The 22,071-nt window shown below is 40.5% G+C and overlaps 1 protein-coding gene across 8 annotated transcripts in view; it reads left to right on the top strand.

Moving 5' to 3' along the window:
* The window catches only part of hdac5 (histone deacetylase 5), a 376,118-nt gene that overhangs the window by 319,563 nt on the left and 34,484 nt on the right, over nucleotides 1-22,071 (top strand). For all 8 annotated transcript variants that reach the window (XM_060848955.1, XM_060848956.1, XM_060848954.1 and 5 more), the window contains one exon: nucleotides 18,754-18,861. In XM_060848955.1, coding sequence (XP_060704938.1) covers nucleotides 18,754-18,861 — 108 coding nt within the window. The remainder of the gene's footprint in view (nucleotides 1-18,753; nucleotides 18,862-22,071) is intronic.

The following is a 22,071-nucleotide window of genomic DNA, read 5'->3' on the forward strand; positions in this document are numbered from 1 at the left end:
GTCATTATGCTCATTCAGAGAGCCAGTGGAGCCATAATGGGTCAAATTTCTCTTTATGTGTTGTAATAATTCCGAGTCTTCTAAAGTCTTTTAATAAAAAAAGCTCCTACCACTCTACTTTGATCAATCATTGAAATATAAAAGTCTGTTAGTTATGTTTTTCTCATAACATATGCTTAAATTTCAAAATAAATCAAATTGGATAGGTTTTGTATATTCGTAGAGAGCCTTAGTTTCTGTTGACAGTAAGTTTAAAAAGAAATCAGCCACTTTACTAAAACTGAAAAAGACTGAATTTTGTTCCAGAATTAAAAATATACACAGGTCATTCTGCCATGATGCGCATTTTGTTCATACGAATTTGCTGTAACACAATTGTCAAATTGGGGACACTTTCTAAAGCGTGAACTTTTAAAACGTGTGCTGGCTGTAATGCGTTTACATCGCCAACACTTTTTAAGTGCTGTTCCTAAAGTACAATCTTTCTATAATACTAGGTTGCACATGAAAGTAACCATCATGTTATAGGAGAACTATCTGTATCCTTTTTCAACATGAATATCAATTTCATCATAATTAAAATAATCAACAACTTTTATATCATATAATGGAGCATTGAGATTTTTATTGTCTGGTTGAAATGGTTTTCACCAGCTAACATTATCACAGGTGACACAGATGTGTTTTTCACTTTAATCTGTGCTATCTTAAATTTCCTTTGCTACCCAGGCTGAAATTGGTAACATACTAATGATCAGCAGTTCTGTGACTGTGAAACCGAATGTCACACTTCATCATATGCCAAATTATCAGATTTTAAAGCTGTTGCAACACTGATAAAAGCTGAATTTCTATTTTAATGATGTACTCTCTACAATAAGTACATTTTAGAAGCAGAATACTAAGTTTGTCAATGACATAAGTGACAAGGCATTGATCAGCTAGCTAAGTTTTAGCATTAAAATTCTTTAAACACTAATTTGCTGAAAGTATAACAAAGGCAACACTGTTGTATTGTTAGTATAGCAAGATTTACAACTAATTTTGTTGTAGGTGGTTAGTTGCACTCTGCAGTTTCTTTATATGAAGTTCTGAATAGAACTTTTCTCTTTTCGTAACATTTGTATTTTCAAACTTAGTTTCAAATATTCAGCTGTCGCTTTTTTGCATATCTAAAGCTTATATAATATTAACATTAAATCAATTACATTTTTTTAAAAATTTGGGACAGTCCTGTTGGATTTTACATTTTTTACTGATTTGATATATCCATTTGTAGATGGGGTTCACTGGCATTCCTTTCTTCTATTCAAATTGTTCCCATGACTGCATAACACAACAGTATTTTTGTTCTTAAGTTGATGCATTTGTTATAATGACAATACACTATAATTAAATCCACTGAATTTATATTTACATCAAATTAGGTATTGAGATTAAATATGTTTTCTTAAATTGATTAGGAAACATTCACCATTTATTTCAAATTGCCTCCACATCAGCTTTTCACTCACCAGCATAACATGGTCCAAAGCCCTCTTCCAATGTTAACAAGTAGCATGCATTGTAGATTCTGTTGCATTATCCACAAACAGTTAAATAACAATGGATAGAGATAACTTCTTGTGAGGGAAAATAAACCTTAGCTATGAACACTTTAATTTTAGTTAAATCATTGTTTTCTACAAGTATCAGCTATTTTATAAAGGCTGTTGTTAATGATGTAGCTTCAAATGTATGAAACAGATTGTTTAGATTTTAAACCACATCAGTTGCAGTATTTCTCAACTGAAAAGTTAAGATGAATCTGTCAGACATCTGGGTTGCAAACAGTGAAGCTTTTAAAGCCTCCAGGCTTTGGCACTTAAATATCTGCCAACATATGAATAAAACTTTAAAGCAGCCAAAGTAATGTAAATCTGGTATTTGGATTTTTTGGCATGATTTTCAAAACTTCCTTAGAGTGTGCTGCTAAAGCCTCCAACTTAGGGAATGTAACAAACCAGACCACGGAGACAAATTCAAACATGGTTTAAAATAATTTGTTTTTCCGAAATGCATCGCTTTATTTCATAGCCTTTTCTCTCAATTTGTAGTGTAGCCACCATACCTATCACAAGTCTACAAATAAGAAACCTCTCTTTCAAAATTTCAAACTGCAGCAGCAAAATAAAGTACAATTCTCATGACACGTTAAATATAAAGTAGATAAATTAGGGTCACCTAATAATATCCAAACTCTCTCTTGGCTTATAATAAATATATTTATTCTGTCCTCACTAAAAGTAAAATGCTACTAATAGTATTGGTTAGAACCTTCATTACAATAATTCAGATATGGCTGAAAACATGCTAAATTATGTGAGGCATTTTCACATTTCAATTTCAAAATTATATTTCCTGAAGATGTATTTCAATCTCATACTGGACGTTTGCTAGTCAGTCAGTTTCATTTCTTCACCATTGTTGCAATCCCAAATGAGACCCCCATTTATTATGCTGTCAGAAGAGATCATTGACTTTTTTTTACAATCCAGGCGAATGGGTGTTTGCTAAAGAAATGAATCACAATATTTAACGTGTAAATCAAGACATTTAACAAGAACAAGGTTAAAGAACAGGAATCTTAATAATTATACATAATCAACTGTATTACCAATTTTAAAACTACAATGAATTCAGTCACTTACAATTTAAACTGAACTCTTAAAATCACATTGTCTTCTACAAACATTTTCATATGCACCTCATTTCAAGTACTGAACAGAGTTTGGAAAATTAACCATTTGTTTTGAGTTGTCCTTTGTTAGCTTTTGGACTCTTGCTTCTATTTCCAGAAAAGATATTTCTTCAAATCTCTTTTAACCATCATATGTTTGCAAACTACCTGGACATCTCCAGCTTTGGTCAGAACTCTCCTGGTTCTAATACTCTTTAATTCTGGAGTTTTGCATCTGAACACTAACACCCAATATCACTGTCCCTTTCACCTCACATGCTTGTTCTCAACTTGGCAATCTCAGAAGTGGAGAAAGTGAGGTCTGCAGATGCTGGAGATCAGAGCTGAAAATGTGTTGCTGGAAAAGCGCAGCAAGTCAGGCAGCATCCAAGGAACAGGAAATTCGACGTTTCGGGCATAAGCCCTTCAGGAATGAGAAAAGTGTGTCCAGCAGGCTAAGATAAAAGGTAGGGAGGAGGGACTTGGGGGAGGGGCGATGGAGATGTGATAGGTGGAAGGAGGTCAAGGTGAGGTGATAGGCCGGAGTGGGGTGGGGGCGGAGAGGTCAGGAAGAAAAGTGCAGGTTAGGAAGGCGATGCTGAGTTCGAGGGATTCGACTGAGACAAGGTGGGGGGAGGGGAAATGAGGAAACTGGAGAAATCGGAGTTCATCCCCTGTGGTTGGAGGGTTCCCAGGCGGAAGATGAGGCGCTCTTCCTCCAATCGTTGTGTTGTTATGGTCTGGCGATGGAGGAGTCCAAGGACCTGCATGTCCTTGGTGGAGTGGGAGGGGGAGTTGAAGTGTTGAGCCACGGGGTGGTTGGGTTGGTTGGTCCGGGTGACCCAGAGGTGTTCTCTGAAACGTTCTGCAAGTAGGCGGCCTGTCTCCCCAATATAGAGGAGGCCACATTGGGTGCAGCAGATGCAATAGATGATGCGTGTGGAGGTGCAGATGAATTTGTGGCGGATATGGAAGGATCCCTTGGGGCCTTGGAGAGAAGTAAGGGAGGAGGTGTGGGTGCAAGTTTTGCATTTCTTGCGATTGCAGAGGAAGGTGCCGGGAGTGGAAGTTGGGTTGGTGGGGGGTGTGGACCTGACGAGGGAGTCACGGAGAGAGTAGTCCTTTCGGAACACTGATAGGGGAGGGGAGGGAAATATATCCCTGGTGGTGGGGTCCGTTTGGAGGTGGCGGAAATGAAGGCTGATGAGACGCTGTATATGGAGGTTAGTGGGGTGGTAGGTGAGAACCAGTGGGGTTGTCCTGGTGGCGGTTGGAGGAGTGGGAAGTGGAGGAGATGCGGTGGAGGACACCCTCGATCACGTCTGGGGGGAATCTGCGGTCCTTGAAGAAGGAGGCCATCTAGGCTGTACGGTGTTGGAACTGGTCCTCCTGGGAGCAGATGTGGCGGAGACAAAGGAATTGGGAATATGGGATGGCGTTTTTACAGGGGGCAGGGTGGGAGGAAGTGTAGTCTAGGTAGCTGTGGGAGTCAGTTGGTTTATAGTAGATGTCCGTGTTGATTCGGTCGCCCGAGATAGAAATGGAAAGGTCTAGGAATGGGAGGGAGGAGTCTGAGACGGTCCAGGTGAATTTGAGGTCGGGGTGGAAGGTGTTGGTAAAGTGGATGAACTGTTCAACCTCCTCGTGGGAGCACGAGGCAACGCCGATACAGTCATCGATGTAGCGGAGGAAAAGGTGGGGGGTGGTGCCAGTGTAGTTGCGGAAGATGGACTGTTCCACATATCCTACGAAGAGGCAGGCATAGCTAGAGCCCATGCGGGTGCCCATGGCAACTCCTTTGGTTTGGAGGAAGTGGGAGGATTAGAAAGAGAAGTTGTTCAGGGTGAGGACCAGTTCAGTCAGTCGAAGGAGGGTGTCAGTGGAAGGGTACTGGTTGGTACGGTGGGAAAGGAAGAAGCGGAGGGCTTTGAGTCCTTCATGATGGGGGATGGAGGTGTACAGGGACTGGACGTCCATGGTGAAGATAAGGCCTTGGGGACCGGGGAAGCAAAAATCATGGAGCAGGTGGAGGGCGTGGGTGGTGTCCTGAACGTAGGTGGAGAGTTCTTGGACTAAGGGGTCAAAACCGTGTCGAGGTATGCAGAGATGAGTTTGGTGGGGCAGGAGCAGACTGAGACAATGGGTCGGCCGGGGCAGTCAGGTTTGTGGATTTTGGGCAGGAGGTAGAAACGGGCGAAACAGTAGAAAGATCAGTCCTCAACAGAGGCCTCACCTTCGTTCCCCTACGTTCTCGGATTAATGAGTTCAACACGCGGCGAGACATTGAACAATTCTTCCGCCGCCTTCGCCTCCGTGCCTACTTCTTCAACCAAGATTCTCACCCACCCTCTGACGACCCCTTCTCCCGCCTCCAACACACCCCATCCACCTGGACGCCCCGCGCTAGCCTCTTACCCGCCCTCGATCTCTTTATAGCCAACTGCCTCCGTGACATTAACTGCCTGAACCTGTCCACCCCTCTTACCCACTCCAACCTCTCACCCTCGGAACATGCAGCCCTCCGCTCCAACCCCAACCTCACCATCAAACCGGCAGACAAGGAAGGCGCGGTAGTAGTTTGGCGCACCAACCTTTACACCGCTGAGGCCAAACGCCAGCTCGCGGACACCTCCTCCTACTGCCCCCTTGACCATGACCCCACCTCCCACCACCAAACCATCATCTCCCAGATCATCCATAACGTCATCACCTCAGGGGATCTCCCATCCACTGCCTCCAACCTCATAGTCCCACAACCCCGCACCACCCATTTCTACCTCCTGTAGAAACCAGTACCCTTCCACTGACACCCTCCTTCGACTGCTTATGCCCGAAACATCGAATTTCCTGTTCCTTGGATGCTGCAATCTCAGATGTGCATAACTATCTAACCAAAACAGAAAATTTCAGGTAAACTCTATTTGACTCAGATGTCTTCTGTTCAGTTTGTTATAAAAGCTAAATTGCTTGAATACAGAATCACATTCCATAATAATGCTGGCTTTTTCACCCTCTACTGTTTATCTGCAAAGCATATTAGTTATTGATGAAGCTATCAAGAGTCATAACCTCGAGTGACTGAGATTTTAAAGGGAGCATCCTTCAACGCAAAATACAAGTGTTTTCCCTAAAAGTTTGGGAACAATCACACCACTGGTAATGACTAACCATAAATTATGAAGGCAACAATGATATCTATAAGAGTAGCTAATATTTACCTCTATAGGTTTCCATTTGTAACCATCTGTTTCGCACACAATATGATGTCATAGGGACTATGGGAGACATCATAGTTCGACCCTAGGATGTTACAAAACCGAATGTTACAGTGCAGAAACTGGACCTATTTTTGAAGTCTCTGCCGCATCTCTGATTCAACAATGTTTATGGCAGAGAATTCAATATTCCAAAAAACCACTTAGGAAAATAATAATAATTAAACCTACTTCTATTGTATTTAATCTACATTTACCTCTATTAATTTTTTGCTTATTCTAGAAATCAGCAAAAGATAACTTGACAAATTTGAATACAGTTATCGTCAGGTCATGTCAGATCACTTCCAGTGAAGTATCTACACTTAACCTTGCCATTACTTTTCTATTGCTCATCTAATGGAGTGCCCAAATTGCAAAAAATATTTAACTATGGCCTAGCTAAGCCCCAACATTACCTCCTTATTTTTATGTTCATTTTTGAGTTTAATGACTTGTACGTTATGAATGAAAGTGCCTAAGGCAAAGCCTGAGAGAAGGTAGTTGCTAATCTCCAGGGACCATGTCTTCAGGGCTTTGGATTAACCAGCATCATTTTCTCTGTGACCAATTAGAGCAATATTGTCCCTGTTCTTGCAGACCAGTTTGATGAGGAGTTCCTCCTCCCATCAAAATTCTGTCGCTTTTGGGCTCATTCAAACACAGGCTTCTCCCTTCTGCTTGAGAAACAACCTGTGATTGGAGGAGCAACTGAGTCAATCAGTGGCTGTGGTGAGTAGGTCAGCAGGACCAAGCCACAAGCCTAAAGGGAAGACTGTTGATGGTAGCCAAACCTTAAGAATTACCAGTAGACAGATCCATGAATTGCTATGAGTTGTGTCTGGGAGCTGCGGCCTCCTGCCAGGAGTTGGGAGTGTAAAGGAGGTTTCAAGGGTGGCGTGACAAGGGGGAGATTGGGGGGAGTGGTGGGAAGGAGCAAGCTATGTGGGGATGCAGGCAAAGAGGAGGCCGTCAGTGCAGAGTGAAAGAAGCTGCAAATGAGATGAATATGAAGGAGAAGTGGTTTTGGGAAAGTAGAGAGAAAGTCAAGAGAAGAAAGAGGCTACAAAGGAGAGAGAATGTTTTTAAATACATCAAGAAAAAGAATATTAAACTAATTGGAAGTCAAAAAAATGTGAAATCACTTGAGGTAAAAAATTTTTGCAAATGACCATGAAATCTTGAGCTTAAAGGTACATATATTCAATAACTACTATACACAGTAGGGAAAATGTAGTGAATGCAACTATAATGAAAATGACTGCATTGGCGCCACCTCGTGCTCCCGCGAGGAGGTTGAGCAATTCATGAACCTCACCAAAACATGCCACCCTGACCTTAAATTTGCCTGGACCATCTCTGACACCTCCCTCCCCTTCCTGGACCTCTCCATCTCCATTAATGACGACCGACTTGACACTGATATTTTTTACAAACCCACCGACTCCCACAGCTACCTGGATTACACCTCTTCCCACCCTATCTCTTGCAAAAATGCCATCCCGCACTCCCAATTCCTCCACCTCCGCCGTATCTGCTCCCAGGAGGACCAGTTCCACCATAGAACACACCAGATGGCCTCCTTCTTTGGAGACCGCAATTTCCCTTCCCACGTAGTTAAAGATGCCCTCCAACGCATCTCGTCCACATCCCGCACCTCCGCCCTCAGACCACACCCCTCCAGCCGTAACAAGGACAGAACGCCCCTGGTGCTCACCTTCCACCCTACAAACCTTTGCATAAACCAAATCATCCGCCGACATTTCCACCACCTCCAAAAAGACCCCACCACCAAGGATATATTTCCCTCCCCACCCCTTTCCGCCTTCCGCAACGACTGTTCCCTCCGTGACTACCTGGTCAGGTCTACGCCTCCCTACGACCCACCCTCCCATCCTTGCACTTTCTCCTGCCACCGCAGAAACTGTAAAACCTGTGCCCACACGTCCTCCTCACCTCTATCCAAGGCCCTAAAGGAGCCTTCCACATCCATCAAAGTTTTACCTGCACATCCACTAATATCCTTTATTGTATCTGCTGCTCCCGATGCAGTCTCCTCTACATTGGGGAGACTGGGCGCCTCCTAGCAGAGCGCTTTAGGGAACATCTCCGAAACACCCACACTAATCAACCACACCGCCCCGTGGCCCAACATTTCAACTCCCCCTCCCAGTCTGCCGAGGACATGGAGGTCCTGGGCCTCCTTCACCGCCGCTCCCTCACCACCAGACCTGGAGGAAGAACGCCTCATCTTCCGCCTTGGAACACTTCAACCCCAGGGCATTAATGTGGACTTCAACAGCTTCCTCATTTCCCCTTCCCCCACCTCATCCTAGTTTCAAACTTCCAGCTCAACACTGTCCCCATGACTTGTCCGGACTTGTCCGACCTGCCTATCTCCTTTTCCTCCTATCCACTCCACCCTCTCCTCCCTGACCTATCACCTTCATCTCCTCCCCCACTCTATGCTACTCTCTCCCCACCCCCACCCTCCCCTAGCTTATCTCTCCACTCTTCCGGCTCACTGCCTTTATTCCTGATGAAAGGCTTTTGCCCAAACATCGATTTTGCTGCTCGTTGGATGCTGCCTGAACTGCTGTGCTCTTCCAGCACCACTGATCCAGAATCTGGTTTCCAGCATCTGCAGTCATTGTTTTTACCTCTATAATGAAAATGTGTCCATTGTTAAGTTTAAATCTTGAGATTGAGATTGGATTACCTTGGGTTTAAATCTTGCTATGATAGCCAAGGAACTTTATTCCAGATTTATTTCATTAATTGTTTAAAAAGCTAATTTGTGCAAGAGTGACCATAAACTTACTGAATTGTCGTTACAAATTCATCTGGTTCATTAATGTTCTTTGGAGAAGAAAATGTGTCATTTTTTTGCTTGGATTAGCCTGTGTATGACTTCCCATTGCAATGTGATCAACTCTTAATTCTCCTCTGAAAAGTCACAACAAACCACTCATTTGTATTGAAGAAGGCAGCTCACCATCAATTTCCCAAGTGTATTTAGGGAAGATAATGAATGAAATTTTATTCAAAAGAGGCTTCTTCTGTTGGTTTGTCTTTAAATGTTCTTTGATCTTTGTGTGGAGAGAAGGCAAATTGCATGAGTCAGCACTTTAAGAAAGTCAGCTTGCTCATGCAGACCCCATGCACTCACTTAGCTATTTTCCTTTATGTACCCCTTCTGATAAAACTCTGAGAATCAGACGCCCTACAGTGTGGAAACAAGAATTTGGCCCAACAAGTCCACACTGACCCACCGAAAAGTAACCCACCCAGACCCATTCCCCTACCCTATTGCTCTGCATTTACTCCTGACTAATGCATCTAACCTACACATCCCTGAACACAATGGGCAATTTAGTATGGTCAATTCACCTAACCTGCACATCTTTGGACTGTGGGAGGAAACCTGAGCACCTGAAGGAAACCCACGCAGGTAAGGGGAGAATATGCAAACTCCACGTTGCCCCAGGCTAGAATCTTTAAATATCTATTTTTCTTTAAATGTTCAGTGTTGGGTGAGGTGGGGTGGGGATGGTTTTTCAAGGTGATAAATTGTACAAGCCAGTGTTTTAAGTGCTGCTTGCTCATGTAGTCACATCTGTGTCCTTCCATGGTGGGCTTCCTTGGCCAAGGAGTTGGTAGTTTAAGAATTAGGGCAAACCTGTTCAAATTCCAGTTTGGCAGTTGGTCTCTCGCACCTGATCTTATCCCAACTGAGGTCTGATAGTGCATATCTGTTTAAGAAGATCACTGAGCTCTATTTGCCTTTGGAAGTAAGGAGCCATACTATAAGAATATAATTATTCCACTACTTTTCACCTTGATGGGAAAATGGAAACTCCATTCGTATAACAATTGGAGTAATCTCACCACCAGAAGCTATCTGAACCACTTCGTGATCTCAGTCAGGATCTGCTGCCAGAGTCAATTCGGTTTTAGAAAGATTGAGGAGCCTTTCAGTGATGTTTTCAGTTAGACAGCTTCAAGCTACATGCAAACAACAGAACACAGACTTCTATACCCAATCATGTCCATTGACACAGTCAACATGAGGGCCTTACTACTTTGCTGTCCTGAAAACTTCTTCACGATGATTTGGGCAGTTCCATGACAGCATGTATAGCATGTACTCGTGCATTCTTGATGGTGGTGAACCTTTTAGACCAGTCCCAGTGCATGCTAGTGCCAGCCCTCTCTTCCACAACCTTTTCAGTATTTTTCACTGTAGCTTGGTATATGTGACAACAATAAATCAAATCAAATCCTGCTTACTGCTGCCCTCCATGATGACAATCCTGCCACTGAAATTCAATAACACATGGGCAGGAGGTGATATGACTCCAGGCAAAGGCCAAGATCTCCAAGTCCTATTTCGCCCTTTTCTGTTTGCTTTGTACTAGCTGCCGTTTCAGAGCTGGTCCTGCAGCTGGGACTTCAAATGCGTGCACTAACTTCAACCTTGCATTATTTCTTTTTTTTTCATCCTGATCATGAGTTGAACATTAATTAAATTTATACCTGACCAAATTGCATGAAAGGAATTTTAAGCACCCACTGCTAGGAAAGTGTCTGGGGGAGTTAAATCAATAAAATAAATGAAACCTGATCCCAATTCACTGTAAACGCATTTAATTTCAGTTTAACCACAAACAATTTAAGAGAGTTTGAGTAAACCGTTCTATAATTTTATGTTAGCGAGATTCCACTTCTTAAATTTTGGGAGCGATTAAATTTAAGGGCTTCTCGGGTTTAGTCTTCTTAATTATTTTTTCACTCATATCTAAAGAAAAGGCCAGTTTCCATAGGTAAGCTTAGATGTACTACATACCAAAACTTGATCTGTCAATGGAACTTTTTTACTTTTAAAATATATACTCAAATACCATGGAATCCATGCAGTGCTCTCCAACCAATAATGAAAAGAAGATCTAAAAATATTAATTAAAATTTACAAAGCATAAACACAAGTAAAGCAACTATCGATAAATTCAAATAGATCACAGTACTTCACTCGTGTTATTCTATCTATTCAAAAAACTTACGAACAGTTTGATATTCTTTTCAGTGAATTTGAACCAGATTTCGCATTGTATCCTTTTTTTTAGGAACTATAATTTTGGAGATTTGACTTCCAAGCACTAGTGTTAATAGCCATTAATATTTATAGACATGTTTATAGCTGATAAACAATGCCAAACAGAAATCAATATCAAGACACAACAACAGAAGAAAGCACACATTGTCTTAATTTCCAGCAATACTCCACATCTACCTCAGCCAGGAGATGCGAATTCTGAGAATGCACATGGGGCCAGTTTTTGACAATAAAGCTCAGCTTTGATAGTTTTCCCACTAGGGATAACAACTGAAGTTATTTAATTGAGTGCTTTGGCAGTGCCTCCCAAACCTTTTCCCGGCGCGACCCCATTTTGAGGCTTGGAAACCTCTCACTGAGGGGATCTGTGAGACGAAGGCCCATTGGTGTGGTGCACAGCTGTTATAATTTGGTCACAGCTTCATGATAGTTATTGCTGCCTCAGAGCTCACAACCCCAAAATTTCATTTTGAGATTATGGTTCTTGGGGTCCCATCCCCAACTTTAGGAAGCAACTTGCTGAGATCTTGGCTTTCATTTACTGCTCTGTTCTTCCAAATGGAATTTTCGTGCTGGAACAGGATCTTTGTTGACTTTTACCTGACAGTGGTATACAAACTTAGGTGGTCAGAGAGTAATGCTGATTTTAAAAAATACCATTGCCTTTGAGACTTACATGAGATGTAATTGTAAAATGTATTTTAGTTTTACATGTACAGTGTAGATAAATTAAATTGCTGGATAGTTATACTTTCCTTTCTGGATTATTTTCCAATTTGATCCTTTGCTTAATTCATCTGAAACAATTTGCTTTTCTCTTCTGTTGTTTGCTTATTAATTTCCATATTTTAGTCACCACTCCATGTGATCCTACACATCAATCTCTGATAGAGATATGGGCACCAAAATAATCAGAAACCTTACAAATATCATTTCATATTAAACAGTTCAGTGCCTCAATTTTTCCTTAGCTGCATCTGAGATGGAAAACCATCCAGTTCATAAGTTTAGGAGAAAGTGAGGGCTGAAGAGCAGAGAGGATAATGTGGTGCTGGAAAAGCGCAACAGGTCAGGCAGCATCCAAGGCGCAGGAGAATCAACATTTTGGGCATGAGCCCTTCATCAGGAATTCTCATTCCTGATAAAGGATTTACGTCCAAAACATAGATTCTTCTGCTCCTCTGATGCTGCCTGACCTGCTGTGCTTTTGCAGTTCATAAGTTCAGATTTGTACAAACCAAACATTTATTGCTGAGGAACCTCGTGTTCAACTGCAATTATGCCATAACATGGATACCAATCTCTGAAACCTGTTTTATTTATTAAAATAATTTCCATGAATATTGATTGATATTTGGCTTCAATCATTCTTATGAACTTGTTTTTACACAAACATCAGGTATATTTGACAGAATTTGTTTTATATTCATGGAATGAGGGCAGTGGTAAGCCATCTTCTTTTATTATTAGAGTTCTTAGGCTGTAGGCGCATCCATAATGATGTTCGAGAGGTAATTCCAGGATTTTGTCCCAATGACAGTGAAAGAATGGTGACAGTGTTTCATATCAATATTGTACATATTTTGGATGGGAATGCAGGTGATGGTGTTCCCATGTATGCTGCCTTTGACCTTCCAGACAGTAAAGGTCACTGGTTTGGAAGATGTTCTTTGAGGAGCCTCAATGAGTTACTGCACTGCACCTTGTAGATTGTGCACCCTACTATCACTGTATATTCGTGATGGAGAGAGTAAATATAGATTATAATGGTTGAGGGTACCAGTCAAGTGGATTCCTCATACATCTCTTGTTGATCGCGGACATTGAGAAGTCAGAATGTGAATTAATCACTGCCGAATTCCTAGCCTTTGATCCATGCTTGTAGTCGCAGTATTTATGTGGCTGGTCCAGTTCAGCTTCTTGCCAGTGGTAACCTCCAAGGTGTCGATAGCAGGCATTCAGTGATGCTGATGCCCAAGGATGTCAGGGGAAATGTTTAAATTCTCTCGTGTTGGAGATGTTCATTGTGTGGTGCAAATGTTACATGGCACTTACCAGCCCAGGTTTTCCAGGTTTTGGTACGTTTGAGCACAAGTTGGGTCCCCGTCTAAGGGGTTACATACAAATGGTCTGAACACGTGCAATCATAAATGAGCACATCTGCTTCTGCCTGCAAGATGGAAGGAAGGTCATTGATGAAGTAGCTGAAGATATTGAGTCTGAGAAACTCCTGCCATGTTCTGGGACTAAGGTGACTGAATTTCAACAACCACAGCTTTCTCTCTATCTGTTAGGTATGACTCCAACTAATGAAGAACCCTGATCCCCATTGACTCAAGTGACAGAGTAAAATTTGATCAGGTTGGATTTGTCCTACTTTTTTTGTACTCATTTCCATATTGCTGATTAAATGCCAGTATTTTAGTTACACTGAAACAATTAGGTGTGCAGCCAGTTCTGAAGCACAGTCTTCATGGCTGTTGCCAGAATTTGTTAGGGCCCATAGCTTTTGTAGTATCCAGCTTTTGATATCATGTAGACTGAATTAAATTGGCTGAAGACTGGTATCTGTAATGTTGGAGACCTTGGGAAGAGGTTACAATGGATTAACTTGACTCTTCTGGCTTAAGATGGGTGCAAATGCATCAACCTCCTCTTTTGCACTGATGTTTTGAGCTCATCCATCATTGAGGATGGGAACTTTGTGAAACCTTCTGCTAGTTTTTTTTTAAATTGTTCAGCATTCAAGACTGCATATGGAAGGATTGCACACCTTAGATCTGATTTGTGGGTTCAATTAGTCCTGTTCAGTGCATGCTACTTCCACTATTTAGTATGCAAGTATCCCTGTGTTGACACCTCATTTAGGCAGGCTGTGCTGCATTCTTCATTGAACTAGGGTTTATCTCCTCCCTTGCTGCAAGTGGTAACATGGGGAAATAGGCTTGGTTTTATGGTTACAGATTGTGCCCTTTGGCTTTAAATGGCCCACAGTGCCTTATGAGTGCCCAGTCTCGAGTTAGGTATGCTCAAAGTCTGACCAATTTAGCATGGTATTGGTAATGGAGGAAACACTCGATGTCATGACAGGACTTTGTCTCCACAAGGATTATGGGCGGTTCCAATCAGTATCCTCATGGACGGATATGTCAGTGACAGGTAGACTGGTGAGGACAAGGTCGGGTATTTTCTAATATATTGTGTGTAATTTAAGCTGATTTTGCATCATTTCTTCTTTGTAAACATCATAGTAATTTGGGAACATGAAAATATCAGTAAGGCAAGTGACAATTGTACAATGTAATTTACTCTGGAAGTTTGTCCCTTCATTCTTCAGGAGAATAAGAGACATACTTCATGGACTTGAATAAATGCCTTTTTCTTATTTCGGGTTTTATTTTCTAAAAAATTAAAAGCCTTTTGGAATAAATTGATGTTTTTGTTTTGAGCAGGCAATTTTATATTAAACAAGAATGGTTTGCTTTTCCAGAGTATTATCTACATGCTATGTAATCTTAATCGGAACTGAATGTTTTAAAATAACTTTGCTGAAAATATAGATGTTGAATTGTCTAAACCAGGACCAAAGCTATTGTATGTGCTTACCTCTCACCACCAAGGATTATTGCCAGTATTTTAATTTTGAAAATGTAGTGCTTAGGATTTTGCTTTTTGTGATGTGCCATGACATCAGATTCGTAAATTTTAAAAAGGAAACATTTTCTTCAACATTTATTCAGGAAAATTATGTAAGATTCTGTTTCCTGTCGATGACATATAGCTAGCTACTCGTCTTCATTTCTCATAATATGGAAAAGAATTGAAGCATAAATATTTTGAAAATAAAATGTCAGATTGATTCCAACTGAATTTTTTTGAGTACAGTCCATGGTGATCTAATGATTCCTTTGCATGATGAACTCTTGATTCCTGTCAAGTAAACACAAAAGAGAAAAAGTTTGTATGTTTGAAGGCAGAGGATACATTCCCTACACCAGAAATGGTGCATCTCAACACACTCAATACACCTTCTGGGGTGTTGAAATGGACCTTATATAGATGATGTGGCATGACTGTAGGTCAGGTGAAAATTAATGAAAAGTCAGTCTCCTACTAACATTGTATTAAGTGGGTTAAGTTTGATCAAGTCCTTTTAACAGGGAATCAAGGACCTGGAGGGATGTCAAGGAGGTATAAGGTGAGTGAAAGCAAAGTTGAGATCACTGTAATGAGCAAAGAGAAGATGGGAGTAGGGAATTGAGCAAAGCAGACATGATGGGACATCTTGTCACAATCATCAGAGGTTGTGGTTGAGCAGTGATGGTGATTGCTTTACTTTATATGAGTTTGGAAGGGCCAGTGTTTTCCAGCAGCTGGACATTCAGATAAACTACTTTCCTTTTTTAATACAAAATTATTCCAAAGGTTGGTTTTCTTGTATGCAATGCCAAAGATGCTAACTGCCTTGGCAAGTTACTCTTAGTGAGGGCACCTCAAATTGATGTTCAGCCTTCATCTACTTGTGTAAAGTAACTAAAGGGTAAAGGATGCCGTTGTTTGCCTTTACACAATCTGGTGTGTAGTGCAGTTCAAGTTGGAAAGTCCTATACCTAGTCTTTTTTGACAAATTTGAGCATATTCAGTAGAAAAATTTAAACAGCGTGGAGCCAGTGGACTTGAGTTCAGTTATCATCATATCTTTCACGCAAGGAAATAATTCAGGAAACCTGAAAATGCATGGGAAAATAATTTAAGTTTATTTTAAAAGACAAACATTTTCCATTAATTTTCTGAGGTAGTGTTTCAGGAAATAGGTTTGACATTTGTGAACAAAGGTTAAAAAAAAAGTAGATTATTGAGGACAAGTTAGAGCCCTCTTTGTCCAATTATATAGCTTCATAGGCCTTGAGAATATTTTGAGAGTTATGGAACCAAATGCAAAACTATGGTCTGGCAATATGTACTGAATATTCATTATGAATCATAGTTTTCAGGATGGGAGAGCAGTACTATAAGGTTGTTAACACATTATATGGGAAATCCTTGATTTCCCATCGGGAAAATGTCTGAACCCGACTAATTATGAAGCAAATTTGAAGGATGCAGTTTGGATCTTGTTTTCCCAAACTATAATGAGTGTTAAGTATGTTTGTAATTATATTTCTTTATGTTATGAGTTACTGAGACTTTATTTCCAATATATTCCCAGCAAGTTGGAGGCATTTTCCATGAAAGAGATTTTCAAAGCAGTATTGTGTAAATGATTAGAAATCATCCATCATAGCAGAGACCATTCTGCTTGCATTTTTATCAGATTTCTTTTTTATTAACTTATTTTTTCTAATCAACTTATTCAGAGATGTTATTACTCTCTTTTCAATGAAAGTAATTGGATTTTTGACAAAAATGAACTTCAACTTTTAAGAAGCTTTTCTTGATTAACTTTGCTTTATAAATTGAAAGATTATGAGAGTGAGCTTCAGGTTGTTTTTTAAATTCTCTCCTCTCCTCCCTTCTGTATATAAACTCTCCTCATAGTCATGGCCTTTTGACCTTGCTGTTTCACATTGTCCTTGTTGTCTTAAACACAGACAAAGCTATCTTTGATCCTAGTATTCTTTACCACTTTCGCCTTCTGACCTCACTTCATTCTGCACCCAGGCCTGAAAGAAGTGCTCCTCAAGTCATGAGTGTACTTGCCAAACTTCCACTTTGGCCATCTATTCACCATATTTTAGTAATTGTCACATACTAGTTCCAGATCTGCTCAATCACTCCTTTATCTTAGTTTTGATGCCCTGGTCTTGGATGCAAATCACAATCACTCTCACCCTGGCCATTCCCTCTTACTCCTAAAAATGAAGAGGCTCAAATTTGAATCTATCTTAATACTGAATCAGCCATTTATTTCCAAATCTGACTGCCCAACTCAAAAAGGCCTTCTTTCCCCATGTTAAAACTGCTCAGTGTTTGAGGATCATTCTGGAATGCAGACTAAATCCATGCCTTCATTTCTTCATTGCTGCCAATCTCCTTTAAATCTCCTGTCCTCTTCCATTGCACCTTCACACTTTGTCTTCTAAGCAATAAAGATTGTGACCAGCTGTGGTCCTGAACCCACATTAGTACATCTAGGGTCTCATAGGTACCCATCCTTGGCAGCATCTTTTTTCTCAGTCAGATGTGATTTTCTTTAGTGATGGCATCCAAAGATGACACCAAGGTATACATACATGCTGATGACACTCAATTGTGGTACATTATCACTTCATGTGACCCCTTCCACCATCTGTGTTTTAGGTTGCACTTTTCTCCAGTGCAACATCGGAAACACCAAGGTCATTGTCTTCACCACCACTTAATTGCTCACACAGATTCTGTTTCCCTCCCAGCTGCTCACTCTGGCTGGCCTCGACTGTTTGCAGGTATAGCATCCAATTTGTTCACCAATTCAGCTTACAATCATAAGATTTCCTCGTTTACTAGATATTGTAACCCTCAACTAAAATCTTATTAACATATGATGTAGCTTACTCTAATGCTGTCCTGGTCAGTCTCCGATCTCGACTCTCCATAAACTTGAGCAAATTTAGAATTTTGCAGCTAAATCTGTTATACACAGCACCTGTCACTCTGCATTTTCAGATCTTTGTGTAAAGATTGTATCATTTTATTTTTGATTATTGACTGAAATTGGGAAAGGACTTTTTAAAATCGAGCACAGGGGAAAGGAATTATTTTACTTTTGAAAACAAATCACTGGAACTCATTGTGTTTGCTTTGTTGCTTTGCAAGCAGTGGGGCGAGATGAGATAAGATTGCACACCACCAGGGTGTGAACACAGTGTGAACTTCAGCCAGCAACAGGAAGCTGTTTTGGTTGTGCAGTTGTGATCAGTCGTGGATGCCAAAGGCTGACAACAACTGTCTGATTAGTTTCTTCATCATGTGTCTGATCGATACTGTGACAGAAGCTTTTCCAGATTGAAAGAAATATTTTTATCTCACTGCAGCAAGTAACTCGAGTCTGAAAGCGATCAGTTATTCTTACCCACTATTTATGTAAATTGTTGCTTCTAAGCAGCGACCATGAACATTTGATGTATAAATCCCCTGTGCATTGGCAAAGAACTGATGAGAAAAAAGCAGGACATTGGAGAACAGACATCTTGAGAAGAAAAAGAAACACCTCATCTAAGCCTATAGACAAGTGTTATTGATTAGTGATTCTCTTGTATTTTCTTCCATTCATAACATCACAATTTTTTTTATCTATGTTCTTCTGTGTGTGCGTTTGTGTGTGTGTGTAGGGGTTTAGCTACAGTAGCTTTAACTAGTAGCGATATCTGTTGCTGGTTCATTGTTATTTGCTTATGCTTAGAATTTAGTTAATTGTAATAAATAGTAGTTCTTGATAAGTACAGAAACCTGTTTAGTGTTTTCTACTAACCTAAGTCCATCAAACAAGTGAAATGTGGGCTCTTCATACTTCGATTAAATCTTTTACATTTGTGACAACCCTGAGTTTAATGGTGGTCGAGTATCAACACAATTTCTCAAGTGGGTCATAACACTAGGTTGGCTTCTTGTCCGCCAATGTCTCACATTTAAAATTTTCATCTTGTCCCTTGGTTTTTGGAAGTAAGACTTCTTTCTTACATTTGCAGGTGGATAGCGACACTGTCTGGAATGAAATGCATTCATCTAGCGCTGTCCGCATGGCTGTTGGCTGCGTTGTTGAACTCTCATTCAAGGTGGCTTCAGGGGAGCTCAAGGTGAAACTGACAACATTGTATCTTTTACTCAAATTACAACAAATTATTGAAAATGCGCACCATGTTGAGTAAATGCATCACTAACCAAAGACAAAAATATCTTTGTTGATTATAACATGTGATTCACATATTCCATATAAATATTGGAGCTTCCAGAAGGTTATAAAAGCACCAGAGCTGTAATTTTTAACTTAACGTTTGATATAGTTGATGGAAAAATCAGTTTCCACTTTCTAAATGTTTTCAATCACTCCCCAACTGAAGGACTGTTTAAAGGAATTGTTCCTTTCATGTGTGTCAGTGTAACAGCACACAAAGTGTGGAAAATGCCCTAAGGTAGTTTCAAACTTTATTTTTGCCTTTCTCATTGTTTGTGGTTGGTAACTGTGCATACCTAGATATTAACAAAAAATCTCCATGTTGGGGAAAATCTTGCTAATAGTATATATTTCATAATTTAGTAGCTACACCAATACTCTGTGCCAGTGCCACTCCCTCTAATGGCTCATTTTACAAGCTCAGCATAAATATTGTAAAAACCTCCTTAAATTGGGACAGTCATTTCACAGATGTTAAAATTGTGCAATTTTGTGCACCTGCAGAACTCAGACACTGTTGAGTCTGAATCCCATTGGGCTTTTGCAAGATCTTCATTATTTAATTCTAAACAAGAGAAAGCATAATTTGACTTTATTATTCTTAATCAAATCAATTTTTTTTTCAAGGGGTGAATACCTAAATTGACATTGTTGGGAGAATCAGGAACAACACTCTAACTTTCTTTAATGTAATTTTAAGTGAAGCTTCCCCTTTGGCAATTTAAAATGCAAACACCTCCCTAAATGTAGTTACATTTTTCTGATCGCTTCCAGCTTAGCCTTGCTGTTTAGCAACTTCAGTTGTATGTTAGTCAAAGTAGGTCTACTTTATATTTTTAGTCAACTATGGTACAAAGTGAGTGAGTTGATTATTGCCCCTTGTAAATTTTTTAAGTTATAAAAGTAAGTTCTTGGCTTTGCAACTATAGGTAACACCGTGTAGAGTTACCATAACACACTCAGTTGATTGTGAAAAAAAACACAAGCAATGCACTAGCTTTAATTTTACATTTCTACGGGCAGGAATTTGGCAGTGCTCCCATGTTGGCTTTTGGCTGAGCTAGGTGTACTAAATGGATCTCAAATACAATAGAAGCAAGAACACTTACTGGGCTAGGAAAAAAAGAACTGGCTAGGCTTTCCTATTGTAATAGCTGTCTAAGTGGTCCTATTAAAAGTGTATGCCTCTTTGGTGAATTAGCCCACCAGTAGTCCTTGCAAAAGGCTCAATATCAGAAGTCATAGAGGATGAATTGTTTCCATCACCCACTGTACTCCTCACCAGCCGAGAGAAGCTTCAGCCAATTACAGCAACCACAATGATGTTTCATCTGATATCAATGAACTTGGTTCAAGCTAGCTATCAACCCTGAATTTTCCTGAGACTGAAAAGCTCAATTTCATGTTATTCTACAGAATGATCAAATGGACAATTGGGAAAAATACCTGGTATTCAAGGTGATTCATTATATCCATTTAGAAAGAAAATGTAAATTGTTGAGCTGTAAACTCCTTCCAGCACATACCGTTCTGACTTGGAGCTACATCACTACTCCTTCACTGTTGATGTCAAAATTACGGGAGTCACCAACAGCAGTGTGAGTGTAGCTATCCTCATCCTGAGTACCCTGGCATCACAGAAGACAGTTTTCAAGCCAATTCAGTTCACTCACATAACATTGAGAGAGAGCTGAAAACACTGGATATTGTGAAAGTTATGGACCCTAATAAGATTCCAGCAATAGTATTGATAGTTTGTGCTCAAGAATTAGTCATGTCTCTGGCCAAGTTGTTCCAGTATAGCAATAGTACTGCAATTACCTGGTAATTTGGAGAATTGCCTGGTACATGTCCAGCCTGTGAAAAGCAGAACAAATCCAAGATAGCCAACTACTATCCTGTCCATATAACTTTATCATCCATAGGAGGTGGTGATGGGCTTAATGGTATTACCACTAGACAACAAATTTTTTTCTTTTCTTTGTGGGACGTGAGCAATGCTGATTGGACTAGCATTGATTCCTAGTTGTCCTTGAGAAGGCGATGGTGAGCTGCCTTCTTGAACCGTTGCAGTCCATAATGCTGTTAGGGAGAGATTTCTGGTAATGTTCTGGGGTCAAATCCTACTGTTGACAGATGATGGAATTTGAATTCAATAAAATTCTGGAATTAAAAGTCTAATAATCATGTCAATGATCAGGAAATATCATCTGGTTCACTGATATCCATTAGGGAAGTAAACTGCTGTCCCTATCAGGTCTGATTTACATGTGACTTCAGACCCACAACAGTGGTTGACTCTCACCTTCCCTCTGGGCAATTAGCGATTGGCAATAAATGCTGGTCAAGCCAGTGATGCCAAAAAACAATATGATGGAAGGAATTGTCGACAGTGCTATCAAGTGGCACTCGCTCATTGATGATTGGTATGGATTCTGGCAGGGCTGATTAGTTCCAAACCACATCGCACCCTTGTGTCACACATGGAGAGATGACTTGAACCTGAGGGGTCAGGTGAAAGTTCACTGTCTCAGTCATCAAGGCAGTATTTGACTGTGTATGAAATGAAGAAGCCCCAGCAAATTGGAGTCATGAGAATCGGGGAAACCTATTTGGGTAGAGTCATGCCCATCAGTAAGGGAGATGATTGTTGTTGTTGGAGGTCAATCATTGCAGTTCAATTACATCACTTCAAGAGTCCTCAGGATAGTGTCCTAACTCCAGCCATCTTTAGCTGCCTTATCAATGACCTTCCTTCCTTTTTAAGGTATACGTGAAATGTTAGCTGATGATTGCACAATGTTCAGCACATTTGTGACTCGTCAGATACTGCAAAGCACTCTGTGTCCATATGTGGCAAAATCTGGACAACATCCATACTCAGATGAAGTTGCAAGTAATATTTATGGCATACTAGTGACAGGCAGTGATTATCACAAAGAAGAAAAAGTCTAACCTGAGCCCTGTACAATTCGGTGGCATTGCCATTGCTATATTCACCCACTATCAATATCCTGGGAGTTACCATTGACCAAAAAGTGAACTGGACCAGCCATATAAGGTCCAGCAAGAGGAGGTCACAGGCTGGGATTTCTGCAGCAAGTAACTACTT

Source organism: Hemiscyllium ocellatum, chromosome 32, assembly GCF_020745735.1.
Source record: "Hemiscyllium ocellatum isolate sHemOce1 chromosome 32, sHemOce1.pat.X.cur, whole genome shotgun sequence".
In the NCBI taxonomy this organism is placed as follows: domain Eukaryota; kingdom Metazoa; phylum Chordata; class Chondrichthyes; order Orectolobiformes; family Hemiscylliidae; genus Hemiscyllium; species Hemiscyllium ocellatum.